The 24,540-nt window shown below is 45.9% G+C and overlaps 1 protein-coding gene across 1 annotated transcript in view; it reads left to right on the top strand.

Annotated features, from left to right (window-relative positions):
- Positions 1–23,968, top strand: part of LOC147901353 (threonyl and alanyl tRNA synthetase second additional domain-containing protein) — a 30,367-nt gene extending 6,399 nt beyond the window's left edge. The window contains exons 6-8 of the mRNA XM_087376003.1: positions 6,539–6,613; positions 23,212–23,307; positions 23,574–23,968. Coding sequence (XP_087232129.1) covers positions 6,539–6,613; positions 23,212–23,307; positions 23,574–23,630 — 228 coding nt within the window. The 3' untranslated portion in view covers positions 23,631–23,968. The remainder of the gene's footprint in view (positions 1–6,538; positions 6,614–23,211; positions 23,308–23,573) is intronic.
- Positions 23,969–24,540: the final 572 nt, after the last annotated feature.

The following is a 24,540-nucleotide window of genomic DNA, read 5'->3' as shown; positions in this document are numbered from 1 at the left end:
ATAGAAGCATCTCTTCTCTTTCTTTCTCTTCTTCTGGTTCTCTTCATCTGAAGAGTCTGCTCCGTCTTCGGATTTGTCTTTCTTGGGCTTGCCTTTGTCAGGCTTACCCTTGCCCTTGCCTTTGCTCCTGTCCTAAACTACTTGGGCTTTATCATTACTTCTTTCCCCGAGCTTCTTGTTGCAGTAGCAATGAAACCAGCTCCTCAAAAGTCACTGGCGTCGCCCTCTGCCTTGCAATCATCGTAGTAACATAACTACTATAGCTTCGAGGGAGCATTCCTAGCAATGGCCTTTCCATACTGGTTGAGCTTGTCCTTTGACCAACTGCCGCCAGCTGATCCCGCACCACCTTGATCTTGGTGATGTGTTCTTGTACTGATGCCCCTTCATCCATGCTCATGCCATACAACTTTGTCTCGAGGTCCAAGATTCTCGCCTCGTTATTGAGCTCATACATGTCCCATAATGTTGTCCAAGCCTCGAAATAAGTGTTCACCATCTGTATGTGAGGAAGCACAGCATCCACCGTGGTACCCACAATGATAGCCAAGGCCTCTGCATCTCGGATCTCCAATGCTCTCACTAATACAGGGTCTGCTGGTGTTAGCTCTGCTGTTGTAGTTGATGTGACTGGAGTAGTCACGGTGAGTTGAGGCATCAACTCCATCCGTCTAGGAATTTGTTTCTCTTTCTATGTCGTACACTACCCCACTGGGTAGTTGGATGCTTAATTCCAATATCTAGAAGAGATCTTCTTGACAATAAGAAGTTATCATTCTTTATTTTAGCGTTTAGCTCATGATAGTCCACAAGAACCCGCACACAGCCATCCTTTCTAGGAATGATTGCCACAGGTGCAATCCTTTCATCATAAGCCCTTGGGTAAATAAACCCTAAATCCCTCATGAAAAAAATCTTGGTTTGCACAGATTTTGCATGAATTGGGTTAAGTCGACGTTGGAAAATTTGAGGTAAATTTCGAAACACTTGCGTAGGGGTGGCTCGCAACAAGCTTTGTGTATTTCTCTGGGTCAACCCGTGACCGTCATCATCCCTCTTCCATATCAAGATTGTAGAGCTAATGCTGAAGAAGCAAAATCCGGGAGGTGTTGTCTGTCTCGTACAGATCCTTCAGAGTGACCCACGCCTCTACTACTGACGTCTCGGCCATCTGGATCTTTGTCTACTGCCATGAGTATCTTCCCCTATCTGTCCACCTTGTCCTCTGGCTTCACCTCCACTCCTGTTGTCAATTTCCATAGCTTCGGAGCCACTAAATGACTCCGGATCTTCACCTTCCAGATCGGGTAGTTGGTCCCGTCCAGTTTCCCAGACTCTCCAAAGTTAGGGATAGTGAATGAAAGAAATTGGGGGAGGAGGAAGGGAGAGCAGGGGCTGAAGAGGCTGTAGAAGTTGACATCTCTGTTGCTTAACCACACAGCAAAGTCAACCAAACTCAATCTTCAGTACACCAGAACTTTGAATGCACTTGATTGAACCTGAGTCACCCTCCTTCTCGCAAGGGCACTGTCCTCTAGTCGTGGAAGTCGATTCCCAAGAGCTTTTGAATCAGGGTCGTCCTTCAGCAAGGTCCTGCCTTCAAGCTCCCACACCTGTGAGCCTCCTACTTGGGCTCTGATACCATGTTAGAAATGACCCAACAGAGGGTACGCACAGCGGAAGACTGATAGTATTGCCCAGGAGCTCACACAGTGTGGTGTGGGGTGTGGAATCACAAACTTCTTTAACTTAATGTGCATAAATGTGCAAGCCAGTAAATAGACAATGCTAAGAGACAAATATAGAAGCAACACTTTATATTTCCGTCTGTCCACAAGTAGGATAGGATACAATACCAAAAGGTTCTACTAGATGTCAAGCACTTCTAGATCTCTGAGCCCGCGTGCTCCACCTCAAGCGTATGTAGACTCTCTGTCCAGAGTTTTCTTCTCAACCTTGCTGCCCTGAGTGTTAGCCTAGGTAGGCAGCCCTCCAAGCTCAGTCTGCAGCTCTTCCTTCTCTCCTGGTCCTCCGGGAATGGGCTCCAAGAGTAGGTCTCCTGCTGCTCCTGACTGCTTGTCTTTTGCTGCTCCTGAAGATATCAAATGAGGCCAAGGGGCCTCTCCTTTTATAGGGCACAAGGCCCTTGAACCAACCGACCTGGTAGGGTATTTGGGCCGACCAGACTGCCGCCTCCCAGTCTGTAAACCGACCTGGTTGGGGGCTGTTCTTCAGACCCGCCTGGCCACATGGCAGCCCGACATGGTCCTAGGCACTCTGTCCACCTGCTGGCCCCGTTCCAGGCCTGTCGTAGGCCTTGTACCTGCGGCTCCAAGTCTCCTATGCAGGCGCCTATCGACCCTGCTGATACCGCCTGTTGTCAGGCCTGTTGCAGCCTCCATACAAGGCCCAAAGACCCTGCCATGCAGGCGCCTTTGGCCACTGCAGATCCCGCCTTCAGCGAGGACACCAGCAGCCCTGTCCTCTATCCAGTAAGCCTCCGTACAGCCCCGTACAGTGGGGCCGTACTCTGCTGATGTCATCGTGCCCTTCACAGGGCCCTGTTGCAGGCCGTATGCCTGGTCTGAAGTTCTGTCTGGCCAGGCCAGATCCAGGGCTACAGGCCCCCGCCATCTCTCCTGCACAAGGTCTCTTTCTAATGCATTTGTGCTGTCCACGCTGGCCATGTGGCAGCCCCATTCTCTTCCCATGTGGCAGTCTATATATCTCTAGGTCCACCTCCCCCATTCTCTCCTCATATGGGGGCTTACAGATGGGGAGGTGAGCATTCCAACACAAAGGACAACTCAGAGATATGTATGTCAATGAAAATATGAAAAAAAAAGATCTTTAAAAAAAAGAAAGGGGATGCTTTTTCTAAGGAACTAATTTTATATTGTAATGTTTGAATAGGTGTGTGGATTATGGTCTTTAGGTCATAGGCATAATTCCTTGTTAATTGCTTAGGGAGTTGGCATAGACCGGGGGCTCAAGCCTTATAGACTATTAAAACGTAAGGTGTCACCTTGGCATCTTTTTGTTAGTGTTAACCAAATCAAAGCAATTTATGCCTTCAATTGCCTAATATTGCACATTGATGTGCAAGTCTCCATTATACTTGAAAGGGAGCCGAATGCTCCAATTGTCTAGGTATTCTACGCAAGACAGGGAACCAAAGCATGTCCTAGTGTGCAACTAGAAGTGGTTTCTAATATCGCAATGTGATGTGGAAGCTTGAGGCTACTTCTTTTGCCAATTGAGTGTGGGTATATTGATTTACGGAATATTAGAGATCTCTCCCTTAGCCTTACCAGATGATCCTAATGGAGGCCCTAAGGCCCCCTTTTATATGGCACAAGGCCCTTCCAAAAATAGTCGACTGGGAGGGGACGAATTGGCCAACCCATTGAGCCCCCCTACCTGACCTCTTCTCCTTCCTATAAAAGCCCCTTGTGACATAAAACCTGTGATAGGGCGCTCTCGATGATCAATGTGTGTGGTCCACTGTTGTCTCCTAGCTTTGGCCCTGTGGGCGGACAAGTGCCATTGTCACCCCCATTGGTTGTGCCTCCGATTTGGTGAACATGGAGGGAAGGCTCTACGCGTCAACTTGCTGGCGAGTCTAGTCGTCAGCTCCACTGTCTCCTCTAGGCATGCTTGGAAAGTGCTATCTAGCTGAAAAAACCCAATGATCATGCTTTGAGTGGAGTTTAGTTTTGCATCTTGATCTCGCCTATGTGTCTTGAGTAGGTGGTGTCGGACGGGCTAATGAATGAAAGTCGCCTACCATCTTTGATCTGGGTAAGACAAGAAACTGGATAGGTGTTTGAAATTTGTGAAGAGACAATGATATTGACCTTGGATCTCATAGCATACATGGCATTTGAAGCAAAGTGCTCCTTTGACTCAATCTCTTGCCGATCACATAAGGTATAGATGGGACCCTCTCTAGGTATGCCCTTAGCCCGCCCACTCTCAATGCGAGTCGGTGTGATGAGACACCAAACCGCTTGATTGATATCTTGAAGGAGTGGGGGAGGTGGATCCGTGTATATCTTAATGGGTCAATGAAGCCTCCTTTGAGATCCATAAGCAGTGGTTCCTATAGAAGCTGCGCTCTCGACACGAAGTCTGTGTGAAGAGACCCGGAACTGCCCAAGAAGGTGAATCTGCGTGTATTCTGGTGGGTCAATGAAACCCTCTGCTGTGATATGTAAGAAGTGATCTCTGTAGAAGCTAAGCTTCACTGGGAGTTCACTCGGTCCCAACCAGGTCCGAAATGTGTGTAGCTGTAAGAGATCATCACGAATAACCTGGTTGACCTCCTGTGTTAGGAGGGGAGAAAACGGAGCGTCCATGCTGTACTGGAAGGGAGGTAGTCTATCCATGTGGAGCCCCAGTCGCTCAAACCATCTCTCTGTACGTGCATACCAACATCTCTGGGCCCCTCCTACTGCAAGTGCCATAGAAGAGGATAGAGCTATCCATGGTAGCCTGCTACGCCCAGAGGTGTAATCCCGATATTTCTGACTCAGTATAGATATGTGATGACTTGAAATGCAGCATCTAGCTGTAAAGGGGGTGACCCAAACTCAGCCTGAATGATCTGGTGAGTTACCATGAATCATCCATGATAACATGAGAACCTGTAGCCGCTCCACATGGGCCCACTCTGTATCCGACAAGTCTGGTCCCCAACATGGACTGCCGTACATCCCCGCTAGGTGAACCAAGGAGTGGTGGGCGGGTGGTGTGTGGGAAAGCGTGAAGGGCAGACTCGTGTAGTGAGCGGGTGACAAGGGCAGCACGATCCTCTAAAAGGTGTATTAAGTCAATATAAACAAACGATGAAGAAGAAGTTAAAGCAAGAAATGACATCTTTAGCATCCACAACCATTGTGCACTTTTCTTTTCAAATCAAGGTCTTGGGTTTTAGATTTCAGCCTTTGCATCTGTACTTTTTAGATCTGTAGTCGAAAACTTGTGAAACAAGCTTTGCTACTTGTACTTCCGATCTTCCAAACTTATTTCAATATAAAGCGCAGTAAAGTCAAAAGTCTCAATCAACATTGGATTACACTCTTTGAGGAGTTAAAAGACTTGATGATTGGTATAACTGCCTCTAAATCATTCAAAATTCAACTTGAATCTATCGGAGCAGCAGCTCACTTAGTAGCTTTCTCCAAAGCTCATGGAAGGTTGGTAAAATGGCTTTGAAGTAAAGAGAAGTCTTACATGTAGCTGCAGTAAATCTAGATTTCTTAGGGCTTTCATGAAACTTCAAAGCTACACAAAAATTGGTTTAAAATTTGGATATTTCAGCAATAAAATTTGGATATTTCAGCAAGTTTTCTATGGTTGAATGTGTGATTGCTGAAAGTTGAAGATCTTTTAAAGATACATTTTCATCGTTCTATTGATACTTGGTGGATGCTTGAGCGATCTTTGCATCTTGTCATGGACTTGTTGATTCAGAGTCAAACATATTACTGAGCTTAGCTGTGACCTAGCAAGGTGTGAGATGTGATTAAATCATGTGGTAGCGCAAGAAAGTGGGATGATAAGATTGAAGGCATGGGAGCTCATAAGTATTAAACTGGAATCCAACCTTTGGACTTTTGAAGGTTGAGCTCGGCCATGGGGTAAGAATTGGTTCAAGAGGGACAATAGTGTTTGCAACAGTCATTAAATTGGCCACAGCAAAAGGGAAGAATATGCCAACCATGTCAATCAAGAAGCAAGAAATAGGAAGTTTCATGGAGATATCATGAGCAGTGTGACGGCATGCTTTTAGATTACCGGAAGAGGAGCAGGAGAATGGCAATTCCTGTGCAACAAATGGCTTGATGCTGAGTGCAAGAAAGCTAGAAAAGCAGTTCTGGTTACGAATTGTGCCAATACGAAAAGATAGACAAAACTGTCTTTGACATTCTCGTCTAGACAGCAAGCATTCTTTGGCAGGCTTCCGTTCTTCCAACCTGCAAATGGTCTCCTGTTTTGTCATTTGGCAAGTATTTTATATATCACTAAAGATCTCCATCAAGTAGAACTACCTTTCAACTAATGTGCTCAGCTGGATTTACCTGTATAAAAAATGCTGCATATGGCAAGTCTATGTGTTTGTCACAAAAGTGACTAGGACTTTATAAAGCACCAACGGCTTGGGGAAATATTTTTTCTCCCCCCTTGTTATGGTCTAGAAACATGTGGAAGGATCATGCTTTTTAAACATGTAATATGCATGCATTGGGCCCAAATAAGTATTTTACTTTTCCCAACCAAGGTTCTTGCATGTCCTTTTCTGAAATAAAATATCATGAAATATCTGCATTGATCCCAGAATTTTATATGTGTTAACTAGGCTTTGTGTGCATGCATGCTTGCACAAAGCTTCATATTCTTTAGATTGAATTACTATTGTTGTGCCTAAATATGGAATCCTTATAATAAGTAACACATTTGAATTCTAAAGTGTGTGCGAGTTAGATCTGTAATTGTCATTCTGTGGAGTTACTCAATTGCGGTATGATTGGGCCAGGTGAAGGCTGTGGTAGTTCCATATGAAGAAGCTGCAGTAATATGTGGCGGGCAGCTTCCTGCTTACATCTCCAAGGTCAGCTTTTCAACTGTCTCAAAAGCGTGCAAAACCTTCTTTGCTTTCGTCTCAAACCCTTGTGCTTTTAATTCTCAACTCAGGATGATCTACAAGTGCTGGTGTACCAGCCCTTTTTTTGGAAAGACACACTAAAATGGTACTAGGTGCCCTTTGCTGAATATATTCTGGTCTTACGAAGGTATTTACTTTAGATCCTTTCAATTGAATATATTCTTATCTTTATGAAGGTATATATATATATATATCTATTCTGCATCGTGGGAGAATATATAAGGGGGGCAATACAACACTAAATGAAGAGCAGTCAACTAAATATCTAAGCTCATCTTTCATCATTGCATTTGTGAGGGAGTCTTTTGCTGCAGGCAATCTCCTCCGCTCCTGAACCTACCATGATATGAGAGTCTTTCATTCATCAAATCCACTCACGACATGCACTGGGGATTGCTTTGGGTTGGGTCAGTGTTCATCACATGGTTGGGACATGGGATGATTATCCCTCCAGACTGGAGAATCTGTCTCTTAAGTGAGGTGCTGGAGATCCAGATGGAGAACTATAGGTGTATTTCCTACTACATGATCGGCGGAATGACCTATCTTTTTTGTAAGATACCAGAGTATGCTTGGTGGTTTTCATCTCAGATATGACGAGATATAAAGGCTGCCTGCCACCTATTTTAAGTCGGGTATATCTCACAAACAGATATTTTACAGACATTCATTGCTGCCTCCTGCCACAAGGAGGATGAGGTCCTGAGGATAGAGACAGCAGAGGCCATGATCACAGTGCTAGTTCAAGAGGCCTCATAGCCTAGACGGAGGAGGTTCCCAGGCCCATATCTCTCTCCACCCCACCAGCTGGCCAGCCGGGGGGGGTTCCTATTGATGCATCAAGGAGGTTGGTTGCAGCAACGCACCTACAAACTGGTCACAGTCAAGAGAATCAGACACATGGCCAAGTTGGAGCAACCGGAGCCTCAACCCAGCCGGCAAAATCCTATACTCTACAGTTGCTGCCGTGACACCTTCCCCACCAATGGTGGCCCATTTTTGGGCTCCAAGAGCAGATTTTCTATCTACAGCAAGAAGTGTGAGAAATAACGTTGCAGATGGCAGCTTTGGTAGCATGAATCCAGGTCCTTGAAACGCCCAGGAAGCAAGCGGTAAAAATTGAGATAATGCAGATCTGGAAGGCTTCTCCTCCACCCCCTAATCGGTCTCTACAATCAAGGATCTTGTTAACACGGAAGGGCAAACAATGAAGAAGTGATTGTAGAGATGAGAAAAAAGTTAAGTAAAACTGACTTTCAGGCTGAGCTTAAAGAGAGCAAAGCCACACACAACAATGCAATGGATATCAGAATAGGAGGACTTCTTGAAGGCTGGTTCAGCGATTCTCTAGCACAAATCAGGGCAACATTGAATGGCCAGAGGATGACGAAGATGGAAGAAATTCCACAACTAATATTCACCACTTTGAAGGGCATGCCGTAATTACACTCAGCACACGGAAGCGTCTATGCCAATCCTACAAGATGAAAGGGACCAAGATTGGATAACCGAAGAACTCACACGACTGAATTAGCCAAAGTCAGAAGGATGGAAAATGGGCAGTATATCATGAAGCTGTGGCCCTCATCAAGGAGTTTCAATCAAAACCAAAAGACCCTCAGTCTTAAAGTGATGTTTGGCCATTTATTGTCTTGTTTTTCAGACTAGTATGTAGGTACCTTGTAATGACTCAAAGTTGCTTTATGCACTTCTTGGGAGCTGCCTTGTGCCCTCCCTGATTGGATGTATTAGCCACATAGGTTTCCTGTCAGCCCTCATTGGTTTCCCGCATTGGGTCTCTGGACTGGGCCGCTCAGCCCGCGCGTACCTCCAAGCCCTGAGCAGCACACTTGCTGCATGCTGGCCAGCCAGCAGTAGGCGGTGGTGTGGAGGAGCTATCAGCTCCCCACACTCACTTGGTGGCCATTTTGATAGGAGAGGGCGGCTCTCAGCCCCCCTTCGCCTGTCCAGACTGGTATGTGATCAGGAGCGGTCCTCTGGAGGCTATTTGACGCTGTGGCAGCCCCGTGAGCGATCTTGGGTGGAGAAAGTGCGCAGCAGGTTCTTTCCATTTGCAAGTGGCGGCTGTTTGGGGTCGAGCACTTCAAGATCGAGAGAGGGGTTCGCCAGGCCTTTTCTTTTTGGCCTGCACTTGCAGCCAACGCAGCTTGTAGCTCATTGGCAAGCTCTCTCTCCTTGGTTTTTCCTTCCTCTTCGTGTGCAGTAGAGTGTTAGTGTTTGTTTTTTGGGGAGCAGAGTCTTAACGGTGACCACTTGGTCTGGCCAGAGGAGCTCTCACGGCAGCATCCTTGACTCCCAAAGATGTGAAGATTTGTCTCTCCCCCTCAGACAAGCAGCAGGTTTGGCACCCACTTCGATAGAGCAGTGGTAAGACGGATCATCGGTATGACACCCTCGAGGAGGCAGATTTGGGAGTGGCTTCAGGCAAGCTTAGCGCTAGAGGGTGACCACATTCAAGAAGTCACTATCTATGGGAGGGGAGTATTTCTCTCTCAACTTAGCTTTCCAGCCACCTCACAGGCCCTCGTGGAGCAGAGTCCGATTTTCTTGGGTCCACACTTGGTCTACCTTATTCCTTGGTACCATGGCTTTATGGTGAAGGATATGGACATGACACATCATGTCATCCGCTTCTTGGTGCCGCTTTGCTTCCCCGGGCTCCCCATGGAGTATAGGTCCATCCTTCCTTCCATAGGGGGTTTTTCGGCACAGTGTTGGAGTCCCCAGTGGCTACAACGGCTTTAGTAGTAGTAGACGATGGGGTTCCCAATCTCAGACTAGTTTCGAGACCTGGATGGGGGCACACTTCGGCAGAGGTTGGAGACCTCTGGGCTTCTAGGGCATTGCCTACGCTGTCGACAGCTGGGGCACCTAGTCCTAGACTGCCCTAGAGGATAGACACAACTCCCCCCCCCAAAAAAAAAGGTAGGCAGAGTCAACAGAGAGAGATTGAGGAGGGAAGGGCACATAGATCTTCTAGACAGCAGCAGTAGGAGTCATAGACACCATGGGCAAACGGACCTAGAAGAATTGGAAACGATGAGCCAGACCGCATGGTAAGAGAGCGGGTGGAGTGAGAATCAGCTCTCTCCCCCTAGGAGGAGCAGTCCACGGACTCATCTACAGGTCGGACCCCCCAGTAGACAGAGGGGGTTTCCGCTTTTGCAGTAGACCCCTCGAGCACTGTGCATCCGGGTAGCCAGATGCAGCAGGTACCGGATGTGTTGATGGTAGAGGCTCCCTTAAAGGGACGCTCTCAGGAGATGGAGGAGGCTCTTCAGCCCACCAAGCCTCGACACAGCAGTAGACGCCTCCCTCATCTTCGGTGAAGCCTCCGTGCCCTTGTCCTCTACCCCTCCGGATCCTTCTCCCTGTCTCCCTCCTCCCGTCGTCCTCCGGATCCCCCCTCTACTCCCCCCTCCACTCCCCCCCTCCTTCACCTCTCGCCCCCTTCGAGGTTGTCACTCTTGTTATCCCCTCTGCTCCACTTCCTACAGAATGGCCATCCACTCCCTCATCCTCCCGTGGCTCCTGTGCCTCGCAGCCTTTGGGCAAGGGCAAGGCACCGGCCTCTAGCTCATCCCCACTCCCGGAGCAACAGGCGGGAGTCTCCCCTCAGAGGACCCTTGCCTCACGGCAAGAAGCAGGGAGCAGCAGATCCCCGTCGCAGGTTCCAGAACCGAAGCTTCGATCTGGACTTCCCTGCCAAGGGAGTTCTAGCGTTTGGGGCAATGGAACCACCTTCATATTCCAGATTCCTACCCCATGCCTCTCGAGTTGACAGCTCTGATTCTGCAACCCCGCAAAGGGGATCATTCAGTGTGGTCGGATCCCACACCCATCCCTTTTGGGGCATAGAGTTTGCCTCCACAAGAGAGGAGAAGTGGATGTCGGAGATGCTCGATGACATGATAGAGGAGCAGCTGTCTCGCATGATGGACGAGTGGATGGGGCCGTACGGGTTGGACTTTTGGCTCGCGCATGGCTCATCGGCCTTCTTCCAGCTGGGGTTCACTTTAGAGAGACCGGGCTTAGGGTTAGCAATAGGTGTGATCTGGTTGCCACCTGATGTGAAGATTCATCCGACACAGCAGCATTGGATGTTCAGCAGTTTCCAGAGGTGCTCTAGGCTGACTTTTCTTTTATGATGTAGTGGGCGCAGAAGGTGGGAGTTGAGCCGGTCGCTACTCTTGTTCGCAGGTGCATGGACACAGCCTAGGTAAGAAAAGCACATGTTTTACTTTTTGGTCAAAAAGGCGTCGCATTGACTTTTGATTGACGTGGTCAATGGTCAGCATTGACCAGCCAACCAGGTTGGTGAATCTTCCCTAGAAGCCTATATAAGGCCAGCCCATTGGCCTCATTCTTATTCCAAGTCTTGTAGTGTTCTAGCCTCAGCAGCAGCAGCTCTAGGGATTAGGATCAGGGCAGGAGAGTCTGTAGCAGCCCAGCAGCCTCTTCCAGCCCTCCTTCAGTTAGTCGTTATCCGGTTCAGTCCGGTACAGCAGTCTTTAGCTCTCTCTTTTGTAGTGAGGGTTCTCCCTTCATACCATACTTGTTTCTTTACAGTTGTATTCAGTCCCAGCCCTCTGGGCCAGACGTTGTTCAGTACTTACTCTCGCTCTTTGGAGGCCTGCTATATTCTCCCCCTTTGATTCTCACACTCACTCCATGGTTCCACTTGTATTTTGAGTGCATCATTCTTTCAGTTCAGATAGTAGTGAGTAGGAGAGAGAGTGAGTGAGGCTTTCTCCCTGTTACATGCGCATGGGGTTTTACCCACAGGCCCATGGTTGGAGCAGATGTGGGTGGATGGTCGATGCCACCGCTGCATGGACAGAGTTCTAGAGACGATCCTGCATTGCTTATGGAGCTGCCCTAGTGCTCAGAGGATTTGTTTGGGATCCCTACGGATTGTGGCTTGGATGTAGAGGATCCATTAGGACTGCACTTGGGGCATGGGAGGCTGGCTGACAGAGGGAGGCTATGCCTTCCACTTTGACGAGGTCTCCCTAGCCTACATACATGGACAGAGCATTCATAGGATTGAGCTACATGAGGCAATGCCTCCTGCCTGACATTGTCCAGCCACCTGGGAGGCAGTGAATGCTCCTTTGATCCGTACACCTTGCTGCCCTGGAAGAAAGCCAAGAGTGAAGACTCCCTCTGAGCTATGTCTGTAGCAGATCCCCCAAGGCTTGCTGTTCTGCTGCTCCAAACTGCTCTCAGATGTTTCTCCACTGGATGAGTGAGCCCCCAATGGGCTTCTTTTATAGGGCCTGGTAGCCCCCGCAAAATAGCCGACCAAACAGGCTGACCCAAGGGTCTGTAGGGGACGACCTGGTTGGCTCTAGCCAACCCAAGGTTAGCTGGGTTTGACCAGCCGACTCTGGGCCTGCCTGGCCATGTGGCAGGCAGCCACTGGCCCAGGCTTCCTTTGACCCTAGTCAGGGTCGTTCCAAGCCCATGCCTGGCCTCAAATCCTCTGCAAAACAGCCGCCATCTCCGCCCTGCTGTTCCACCCCTTTTCAGGCCCTGTCCAGCCGCTGCAACCTCTGGTACAGCTCCGTACAAACAGCTCCAGCCATCTGTACATGTACGTACTGCTGTCTTCAGCAGCCCGTACACAGGCGCTGCTATCCCTACAATCCCTGCAGGCTCCCTTGCTGTTGGCATAAAACCTTCCGGCCCCTAGACCTGTACCTACTTGCCCTATGATGCTCCTGTCTGCTACGTGGCAGTTCTGTACAGCCTTTGTCCACCTAGGGACCTCCAAGACTGCCAGATACTTGTCTTGTGTGCTGCCCACATGGCAGCCTATGTGCTGTCCATGTGTCAGCCACATAATCCCCAAGTCTACCCCCCCATGCTCTCCCCATATACGGGTTTACAGATGGGTAGGTGACTTTTCCAACAATGCCCTATCCTCCGCCTGCTCGAAGCTCTTTGGTTTGAATTCTTCTACTTTTTCTTTCAACAAGGGATGCAATCCTGCTATGAATGTGTCCTTTAGAAAATCCACTGCATCTCTAGGGTTAGCCAAAGCTCACAACCACCTCTTCCACAATTTGATGAACTCGGCCTTATACTCCATATTATCCTCCAGCTTCCTCTGCTTCTGTAATACCGTGTCTTGAAGGTGGCTTCCAACAAATCAAGATCATTCCGAGTAGTTGTATGTTTATGTTGAGTCATGCACATGAGCTCCATGAAAGTTGTGTTTGTGTCACACGGTGGTTGGGCGTTGATGCATGCTCGTGCTTTCCATCGGTGTAGGCAGAGGTGTGAGGTTCTCTCTTGTTGTGTGAGAAGAAGAGTTGGGTTGTCCTTTGAAAAGGTTGTGTCGATTCAAGGAGCAAGTGTTCTTTTTGTTGTGGTGGTTGTTTTATGGAGTTGATTAGTGTCACATATTATGCGGGAGATTTGGCTCATGTATGGCGAGAGTCTTTTGAGCTATAGTTGAGGTGCTGCACGAATTTCCCTTAGTGTGTGTGCATTATGGCACACAAGTACATGCCCACATACTTTCGTAAAGGGCAATAAAATCTTCCAACATACATAACTGCTCTCTTCTTTTTTGTGGCTTCTTCAAAATCTTCCTCATCAGTATCCCATTGTTTTTGGGAGAAGAAGGGGAGGATGGTCAGATCTGCCTAGAGAACGTGACCACCTTCTGTGCGTTGAATGACAAAGAAACTCCCATAGAAAGGAGAGACACCTTGGTGTTGGGGCTCAAAAAAGAAGCAAGGGGATGCAAGATCTATGCGTCATCTACAAAAGAATAGAAGAGAGCGCGTGGAGAAGTAGCATGAGATTGATATAATATGCATAGAAGCAAGGAAATACAAGGGTGGAGCAGCAAAACATGCTCAAAATTGAGTGATACAAGGCTAGGAGGGAACATGAGCACGACGGATCAAGGCTAGGCGACGTCATGAGTACAAGGGCAGTCCCAAGGCTTAGTTTATAAATGCATAGGGGGCTAGGAACAGCCAATAGCTTGGCTTCTACTCCACACAGGGTATACTTCACTCGGAAGGCTCCTCCAACAATAGTTTGGCGCCAGCTTTTCCGAAAACAGATGCCTTCCACGAAAAGCTCGGTAGCACTGCATAAATCAGTTTTTCGACCTAATGTACTATGGATTCAGATCTCGACTTCTTCTAGAAAGTTGTAGATCTCAATTACAGCTTTCCAACAAAAAAAAGAGCTCCTCAATCGGAGTTTGGAATCAAAAGCTATGATGAAAATAGTAACTGCTATTTTTTTGGAAGACACTACTTGCTTTTTCCATATCTGCCTGCTTTATCTTGCCTCCATGCCTCCAATAGAGGTGAGCGCCTATCCTTCTTTTCCTTTTCCATTCTTAGCCCTTCCCAAACACGATAGCACACTCTAGCACCTTTCAAAATCACCTATCTCTTCAATATTTGTCGAATTACCTCCTAGATTCTTGTGATTTTCCACTGCCTAGTACAAAATTGAGAATAAAAAAACCATGCGTCAATGCCCCGTATACTATGAGATCCAAGATCGCTATCACTACCTGTGCAAGGACAATTTCGGATCCCTGTCTAGTCTCTTGTCCTACCTAGAACATAGCTACTTGTCGACTTTCATCCATGAGGCTGTCCAACACTGCGAGCATTTGCTCAGAACACAAAGGTGAAATTATTGCGTACAGCTAGGCTGCACTTTGAGCATGATCACTGAGTTTTTCTAGCTAGACAGCATTGACCAGCAAAGCTCAAGGAGACGGAGGCTCCGCGGACGAGAGCGAGAGACAAGGTAGACTTGCCAAAGGGTTGACACATAGATTAGACTAGGGGACCTTCCTTATATGCTCACTTGATCAGAGCATGGTCGATAGAAGTGATAGTCGCAGTTGTCCGTCTTGCAAGGACATAGCTAGGAGACCACAACGGACCACACATACCAATAGCCATGAGCCCTCTATCACATGCTTTATGCCACGGTGGCCTTATACACCGCCGACCCTCTCGTAGGCTTGACCTCTCCATCAGCTTCCAGATGATCATCACAGTGCTACCGGCCTCCATCTTCTCCATGAGCCTCCATCTTCTCCATGAGCTCAAATATTTCTCTTTGTGTATTGGTACCTTTATGATTGTGGTTTTTTTGTATGTCATGGGTGTTGACGCTTGCCGAGAGTCTCCACCCTTTCAACCCATTGTATCGAGTTCTTTTGTCTCATACGTCCTTCAGCCTTTCGAAGACTTTTAATAAACTCTCTCTCTCTCTCTCTCTCTCTCGTACCCCCGCCACCTGCTGCGCCATTTGCGTAAGCTACAAGGGCACCTAGGCCCCCCCATACCTAGTCTACCATCCCGGGTAGCTGGGTTGGGATGCTCTAGGCCCATCATCAGCTCAAGAGGCTATTTCTAGCCCCTATACCTCGACTCTAGCACCCTATTTCTGTTCAAACGAGCTCTTGGCCTGCAAAGGATCAAGAAAAGACAATTTCAGATCAAGAAAGTACAGAAGAAGTGATCCCAACAGAAAATGCAATACTGAAAAGACAAAGAAGGAAAAGGGAAGAGTTATCAGCATGCATGAAGTTCATTCGGGACCGTAAATATGTGAGGAATTCCTTCATTTCTGCTCTTTTACAATTCTTCAACAAACAGGGACAAAATACGGATTTTGCACAATGCCTACACGAGCATGTGTCGAGGATATTTGGGGGAGACGAGCTTGAAAATGCCATGACAGCGTACACAGCAGGAACAATTCCAAATACTACATCTAGTGTCCTCACTAGCCTCCAGAAGATATGTCTTGCATTGATCGACAAAATTGACGATTTAGAGTCTACAAATGTAGCCCTTCTTGCGGAGAAGGCACGTGTACTCAAGACACTAGCTGAGGTTAAAAAACATGGAGGGAAAATGCAAGAGTGGAGAAAAGAGAAGACCAAAAAAGAGGAATGGGAAAAGGAAAAGGCTGAATGGATAACTGAAAAAAGCAAGCTCCAAGATAGAGTAAATGGGTTGAAGGTTGAAGTACAGCAAATGAGGGATATGAAAGTGACCCCCGGAAGGCACCGGCAAAGCAATGGAAGAGTTGAAAACTGAGAATGCCACTCTCAAGAAGGTGATTGCAGCCATGCAAGAAACAATGCAAGGCACACATGCTGAACTTACGCAACAAATCAGCAAAGGGGAAGCTAAGATATTGGAATGGAAGGACATGGTCACAAAGCGCACAACAGCCCCAACTTCCTTGAGATCTAATTGTCTCCTAGGCTTATCTACAGCTCTCTTATGCTTTTCTGGAGACCTTTCAATTGCTGTCCGGACTTGGCTGAAAGCTGTCTGGAGGTCTCTAACAAACTGATATGCTGCAAATATTTCATATTTGGTCCTTAGGATAGGTGGCAGAATCACCTTCCCATAGATGACGTCAAAAGGGGCTTTCCCTGTGGAGCTGTGAACTGTATTATTGTAAGCAAACTCCACCAATGGTAGGTACTTTTCTCAGTCTGAACCTTGGTCACCCACGTAGCATTTCAGCATATCCAACGTTGTAGAATTGCTACCTCACTTTGACCATCTGTTTGGGGATGAAAGGAAGAAAAAAAATTGAGATTCGTCCCCATATTATCAAATAAAGCTCTCCAGAATAGAATCTATCAATGATATAGTCCAGATCCCATCATTCCCTAACTTTGATCTTGGCAAATAAAAAACGAAGTCCATTGCAATACTGTCCCACGGTGCTTGAGGCACGGGAAGAGGCATAAGTAGACCAGGTGCCTTCCGTCTATCATATTTTACTTTCTGACAAGCAAGGCATTCTATGACAAATTGATGTATATCTTTCTGCATCCCTGGCCAAAAGAAATACCTCTCTAGTGCTTGAGTTGCCGTAATTCCTCTATGCCCAGCATAGGGAGGTGCATGGCATTCCTCCAGAATCTTTTTCTTCATCTCCGGGCTGATGCATAGGCAGTCATCTTTCATTAGATACCCATCTTTTAGGGAGTAGTGACTGGTAGACTGCCCCTCTTGCACTTGCTGTAAAATCTCACCAAAATCTGCATCATTAGCATATTGCTCCCTCATGTCTTTTAGATCTCGATGATAAGCAATAGTCACATTGTTCACCTGGGGTCTTCGAGACAAGGCATGTGCCACTTTGTTCCTAACTCCCAGAGTATGGACAATCTGAAAATGATACATTGACAGCATGTTTGCCCATTTCATATGCTTCTCGGAGAGTTTTATCTAAGCCAAAAAGTATCTTAGACTTTGGTGATCTGTTTTAATTGTAAAATCTGTACCCAAAAGATAATGCTTCCAAGTATGGATGGCATGAAATACTGCCAGCAACTCTTTCTCATAGATTCCTAGATATCTCTCTGCATCCGGGAGTCTCCTGCTCTCATAGGCCACTTACATGACCATTCTGATGCAATGCAGCCCCAACACATTCCCCACAAGCATCACAATCCACATCGAATGGCTGATACAAATATGGAACTATCAAGATTTGTTCTGCGGTCAGCCTCTCTTTGAATGTGGTGAATGTTGTCTTTTGTGAAATTCCTCATTTGAAAGCTGCATTTTTCTTAGTAAGATCGTGGACTGGAGCGGCTATGTCCGCAAAATGCCTGATAAATCTTCTGTGGTAAGAACACATGCCTAGGAAACTATGGACTTCATGCACAGTCTTTAGCTCTGGCCATTCTTCTGCTGAAAACTAAAGCCCCATTTAACTGATCCAGCACATCATCAATGCGTAGAATAGGAAATCCATTCTTGATGGTCATTTTGTTTAGCGCGCGATAATCGACGCACATATGGAATGAACCATCTTTCTTCTGTACAAGCAGTACAAGGGAGCGAAAAGGAGAAGAACTGGGCTGAATCATCCCCTTGGACAACAAGTCCTACACCTGAGCCATAATCTCCTCTCGTCGAATTGCACTAACTTTGCATGGGGGCCTATTAGGTGGCTCACTGCCAGGAATGAGCTCTATGCCATGATCTTCAAGTCTCTCAGGGGGTAATTCCCTGCCTGTAGTGAAGGCATAGTAGTAGGATCTTGCATTTATATAAGATTAGCCACATTGGCTGAATGCATAAGGTCTGAAATATATTTGATATCCTTAGTGTTCACTTGGGCCTATATCTTTGGAGTGAGTCCTGCCTGATACTTCTTGAGTTGAGTCTTGTCAGAAATTTCCTTGGAAGGTGAAACCCGTAAATATGAGTCCCAAAATTTCTGATCGTAAGACTTAACTGTATCTTGTGCTTCCATATGCATACTTTCCCAACCAAGGAGGACGTGGTCCCAAAACTGCTTGGGAATAAACCGTTTATGGAAAGCTTTCTTGAAATCCTTACCACAGTCGCAAATAAGAACTGTTGGTACAGCATCTGTACATGAAAGGGAGGGGTGAAAGGGGTATGAGATAAAGGGCAAGATGACAATATGCAAATGCATATGGATACGCATATATTCCCCTATCCTATCACTGATAATCTTGCCCTTGCCTAAGCATATGCATATGCAAATGTTTATTATGCATAAGCATATGCATATGCCCTTGCATATACATGATGCATATGCCCTTGCATTTGCATGATGCATTTGCAAGATGCATATGCCTTGCCCTCTTGCCTTCCCTTATGCCCTCTTCCTGTAATTCTCCTACCAATCACACTCAGTTTGCATGCCAATGTCCTCTAGAACATTCTCTGAAGGAGAAGGCAAATGGATGCTGTCACTTACTGCTCGGTCCATTTGGTGCCTTCTACACATGTGTCACAAACCATCGTGTTGAAGCATCGAGGCTTCACCAAGGAAATGTATTGCCCCCGAATCGCAAGCCATTGCCATCTCATCTTGCTCAAAAAATGCTGCAAAACCATAGCACGCAATAGATTCTCTTTCAGTCCTCTTGCCTCATACATCACAACATAAACTAGAGGAAAACATATTTTGCTTACCCACAATGGGGATATGTCACAGCCTTTGTTGTTGCATGATGTACTTGAGCATCTAGTTTGCCTTTTCTATAGAATACAATTCTTGGTTGATTGAGGTCAACCCTCTTGGTGGTAATTAAGGGGCTTGACCATCAATCAGAGTGCCTTAATTATGGCCAAGTCTCTCCAACCGAAGTTGGCGCACCTTGGTTAATGAGGTTGACCGAAGTCAACACTCTCTGACTGAAGTCAGCGCTTTGGTTCCTTGGTTAAGCGTGGTTAACCATCTTGGCCGAAGTCGAGTCTCCCTAATCGAGGTTAGGCTTACTTGATCGAGGTTAAGTTTCTTTGACCAAAGTCAAGACTTTGACCAAATGAAAATAACTCTTTGAACATAATTAAAATAAATGAAGAACTCAATAAATGGCCAACTTATGCTTTGACTTCAGAATATTTACAGCTTGGTGACACACACACTGGGACTGAAAATAGCAGTATGAAATTGTAATGGTACATTATGGTTCGGAAACATATAGTGATTGGGATATGATCTTATACACTGAGATGCACGAGAGCCCAGAGAGAGGGCTGCCCAAAGTGATAGGATACACATGGGAGTCAGCTCATAGGAGGGAGTTGAGGAGAGATAACGGAGTACAAGGCTCTGGGGGATAGCTGTCCTTTTCTAATCACGCCTGAGACTACTCATCTCTGTGGTATGACAAGAGGAGCATGCACGACACATGTGGATACGAGTTCAGCTATCGGATGCCCGACCTATCTTTATGGCGATATGCTACTTTCCTCCAGACATATCATCCTCACGAGAGGTTGCCGTAGAGGGATACAGCCCATATGGGGACAATCCATGATGACATCACGGAGTTCTTAAGGCAGGGAGTCACCCTCCTACTAGGGGAATTCAATGCACAGACAGGAGATAGACAGGTGAGTCTGCTTGACTTCACAGATGACAGAGATTCCCACATAGTCCCAGAGCTAGATGCAGCTGAGCTAGGGATACTGAGACACTCTGTAGATGCCCCACATGTGACATGATATGGACGACATCTACTTCAGCTGGGGGCAGTCCTTGACTTGATCATCTATAATGGTCTTTAGAGATGGCCATTATCTAGAGGACTCACTTGTTTCCCACATGGGGGTGGGTCAAGTACAGTGGACTACCTACTGGGCCCACTAGCTTTTGTCTCACGGATACACGATCTCATTGTACCCCCGTCCCCACTCGGAGCCGACCACTCATACCTGGCCTTCCATATCTCTGCTACTATGCCAGCCACTAGGAGAGCCCCCTCGTGCCTACATGTGTCCAAATCCACTTTGACCGTGCCCTCGACCCAGTGTACGTGAAGCACTTAGCCAAGGTGCTCCCGGCCCTACTCGATGATGATATAGACCTCGCACACACCTCGGACGCCCTTGTCTCAGTGGTACAGGACACTTCCACTAGATCCTTTCCTACGACCCGATCCATGTGAGTCCGAGATGGGAAGATGCCTCAACATCCTTTGACACTGAGTGTAGAGAGGCGAGAGCCCATCTCATACGGGAGCAGACCTTATGACATTTGACATCATCTGAGACACAGAGGATCTTTCGACCACTGACACGTCGGAAGAGGCGGGCCTTTCTCACACACAGGATGAATGAGATTGTCAGATCGTTTTGAGGAGGAAACCCAACCACTGGATGGGGGTTTCTATCGAAGGGAAAGCCACCTATCCCCATCACTGACCCAGACGTGTGGCACACGTATGCATGTTCCCTCTATGATGCCCAGATGCAGACACCACTGGACATGTCCTCTATGCCCAAGCCCACCACTTGTCACTTGTTTACCACATAGAATGTGCAGTCTGCACTCCGTTGACTACACAACCGGAAAGCACGGGATCATGAGGGTCTATAGACTGAGCACTTTGCGCATGGACATGAGGTTTTAGCTCCGGTCCTAGCACACATGTTCAACCAAGCTGTCTGTCATGGTTTCCCACCCGCTTGGAGCACCACCACTATTGTACCGATACACAAAGCCGGGGACCCTATGAAGATTGGGAACTACTGCATCCTCATGATTGGTCATACTTTGGCCAAGATCTATGCCTCAGTTCTAGAGAGGGAGCTCAACAGTCATACAGAAACTCGGGGGCAACGGGCACTAGGACAGGTAGGATTCTGGAGGTAGCATTCTACCTTAGATCACATATTCACTTTGAGAGCTATCATTGAGGAGGCGAGATCCAGACACCAGAAAGTGTGCACATGTTTTGTAGACTTTCAGAAGGCCTTTGAAAATGCCCCGCGATCCCGCATGAACAGGAGACTACAAGAGATGCAGATCTAAGAGACGCTGATTTGGGGTGTGGTGAGCTTATATGAGTGAGTCAGAGGCAGAGTATGTGCTCTAGGTGGTCTATCGGACTGCGTCGAGAGCACGATTGGAGTGACGTAGGGCTGCCCACTTTCATTGACCTCCATTTTGTGTCTTGTGCCTCTCCATCTCCATCCACATTGTCTTCTCTCTCTCTCTCTCTCTCTCTCTCTCACGCACGCGCAAGTGTGTGATCATTTCTTAGTCAATATTTTCTTCTGCTGTATGTGCAGGTGTGCACAGTGATACTTCTCACATGGTATGAGAGCCAAGTGGGTTCTCTTGAGAAGAAGATGAGTATGGAAGTGGTGTAGGAATCAGGATCAGCTAAGATCACTAGATATATGCCAGCCACCCTAGGACTCTCGAGGAGCTGATCTACATCAGCATCAACACGAAGGATACCTGGACAAGCATTGTGTGCAGAGGGAAAGGGGGGCGGCAACCCTCAAGGTTCTTGCAGCCACTAGGACAAGGAAGGTCCTTCAGTTTTTCTGTTTTTTTTGGACAGCAAGTCTTGAGTTCTTACCTCTTCCAATTCTGTTCAATTTTTGCTATAGAAAGCACTTGGTTGAACCAAAAAAATGTTCTATTTCTATATCTTTTGTGAATCACTTGGTACACATAGTGCCCATCTCTTTTGTGGATGTATCATAGTCACAAGAAATGTTTCGTCTAGTCTATTTTGTCGTCTCGTCGTTTTGATACGTTTCGTCTTTTCGGACGAAACGGATAGGTTTCGATTTGGTACTTAGTATATACAAGGATAGGGGCAAATAAGATATGTTATATTCAAGTTTAGAGTGAATGAAGAGTGATACAAGTCAAGAGACCTAAAAAGAAATTCAAAACACAAACACATTCTTCAAATTTATTTAAATTCAAGCTTTCAATCTCCTTTCTCACGTTCGGATAGGTTTTGAAATTGCCTTGAATATATACAGGGATAGGGGCACATGAGATATATTATATTCAAGTTTAGAGGGAAAAAGATAAATACAAGTCAAGAAACCTAAAATGGAAATTCAAAACACAACACATTCTTCAAATTTATTTTTCATTCTCCTTTCTCAAGTTTCAACTTTAGACCATTTAATATTTATGGAGTGAAGACTTAAAAGCATATGAATTTTAGAAAAACAGGGCAAAAAGGTGTATTTTGATTTGGGCGAAATGTCTCAAGTTTCAACTTTAGACCATTTAATATAGATGAAGTTAAAACTTAAAAGCATATGGATTCTAGAAAGAACGGGGCCAAAATGTCTATTTTGATTTGGGCGAAACAGAGTTTTCATTGACTGTTTCATCCTATTTTGAAACGTTTCGTTTGTTTGGTCGTTTCAAGGTTTTGACAGGATGAAATGGGTTTTCATGTGACTATGGGATGTAGGATGTGCCCATCTCGGTAACCCCAAGATGGTCTGATACTAATCAGGGACCCATTTCTAGAAAGAAGGCACTACCCATAGCCCTTATCTGGTTTTGGAATTCCTCATTACTCAGCCAGTTTTATATCAGTGGACTACTTTGAGATAGTTTTATGTCACCAAGCATTGACATGATGGGTGACCATGAAGGATCATGTGAGTTATAGATTTGTGCTCAAGTACTAAGACTAGCAAACCCTAGTAGCCTTCCTAGTCGTCGTGTTTTAGGTGCTAGGTCCCAGAGCACAGCAGAAATTAATTTGATAATTCTTGTTAACTATAGTTGAAGGGCTAGCAAAATAAAATTATACCAGGGTCATTGGCGCAAGCAAAGGCTAATGTCTGTCTTTGTTGATACAGGTGGAAAACCTCACTATATGCATACATGCACAGTGTTTCTTTCTTTGTGTAGTAGATTCTAAGATAATTATTATCACAACGCAGAACTCTGCATGGATGCAGGTTTCCATATAACATGTTAGATGATAGAGATTTACTAAATCAAATATTTCAGACTGCCAAACCTCATCACATTTTTGCTTTGTGCATCCTTTTCTACAGATTCTTTGCATTGATCTGTTGGCTTTTGTTTCTCTGTTTTAGTTTAGAATTTGCATAAAGAGTTTTAGATGCATTTGCTTAAGTTTCTTGCCATTAACATTCAGCCCTTTGAGAAGAGGTCTTTGCGTGGGTTATGCAGTCAGGTATTGCCACTTATTATTGACTCTGTTTTATGTGCTTTAATAGGATAGCAGCCCTCGAATCGTCTCTCTAGGGGAAAACCCTGGTTGTCCTTGTGGAGGCACTCATGTTGCAGATATATCTGTTATAGGGCATATCAAGGTTAGTGAAGTTTTATAATCCTCCCTGTTTTGGCTCTTTTAATACTTAAAAGCACTTTTGGTCCTTTTACCAGAAGCTGACTGAAATAAAGAAGAGAGTCACCAGTTGTTAAGACTTCTGATTACATGTAATCCGACTTATTTGTGCTGATGTGCATAGGGATGCTATTATATGTGGTTTACATTATGCATGACAGAATCTGTAGTTTGTTTAAGCTTTTTGTAACGCCCAGTGGTTCCTTTCATGTATTCTAATGGTATTGGTAGGTGTCGCAAGTTCGAGTTAAAAAGGGTATGACGAAGGTATCCTATTCCTTATCTTGACAAAGAAACCTCTGCATTGGATTCTCGCTGGACCTTGGGTATGCTGCTCATTGGCTGCATTCCATAGTTGCAAGTGTGATATTGTATACCCTTCTGAAATAGTGGGTACAAAATAGCTGGCTTGAAGCAGAATTTGTACGATTATGAGATCTTCAAGCAGTAAAAATATGTAATTTTCAAATCAGATAGACAAGTATTGGTTGAACACATTACAATGAGCAATTGACATGCAAAATCATCTAAGATCAAGATTTCGATTATAAAAATCAACCTCTTGTGTCAAGGTAGATACCTTGCCATGAACCGTTGTTCTCTGTCCAAATATATAACAACCCTCCTTACACCTTTCAAATTTGTGTGGTACCTGTGAGTAGGGGAAATTGGGCGCTTCTTATGTTTGACTGAGGTCAATGTGTTCTCGATTATTTATATTTGACCTGTCTCGTGGTTGATCTTTCTGAAAATGATGCAGGCAGACTTCCAAATAGAAAAACTGGTGGGAATCATGAATAAATAATGGTGTCCGTACCTGTTCTCTCATTATTTCTGCTTGCAATATTGTCATAGATCTCTTACGTCCCCATTTGCAACTAATATGCATGGAGTGAGCATTGCTCATTGTATATGTTGCATTACATGGCTGTCTCTTGGCAATCTTGAGACTCGGCAAAGACAGATAGGCAACATTAATTGGATTTTTAGGGTGGTTATTGGTTATCCTAATGACACAGTCCCAGTAGAATTTTGGATTTATAACGAGTTTGGATGTGGTTGAGCTAAAGTCTTTTGGACGTAATGCATTTGTTTATAATTTGACCTCTCCTTGTGAGCAGGAAATGATAAAATTTTGGGACAGTTAAAAACATGAGAGAACTTGTGAAGAAGCCCATGAATGCTAAACATGAAGAGA

The sequence above is a fragment of the Dipteris shenzhenensis genome, chromosome 6 (assembly GCF_047967505.1).
Source record: "Dipteris shenzhenensis isolate YYH24624 ecotype China chromosome 6, Dip_SZ_1.0, whole genome shotgun sequence".
In the NCBI taxonomy this organism is placed as follows: domain Eukaryota; kingdom Viridiplantae; phylum Streptophyta; class Polypodiopsida; order Gleicheniales; family Dipteridaceae; genus Dipteris; species Dipteris shenzhenensis.
The sequence above is the reverse complement of the archived record's forward strand: the minus strand, read 5'-3'. Positions and strand labels throughout refer to the sequence as shown.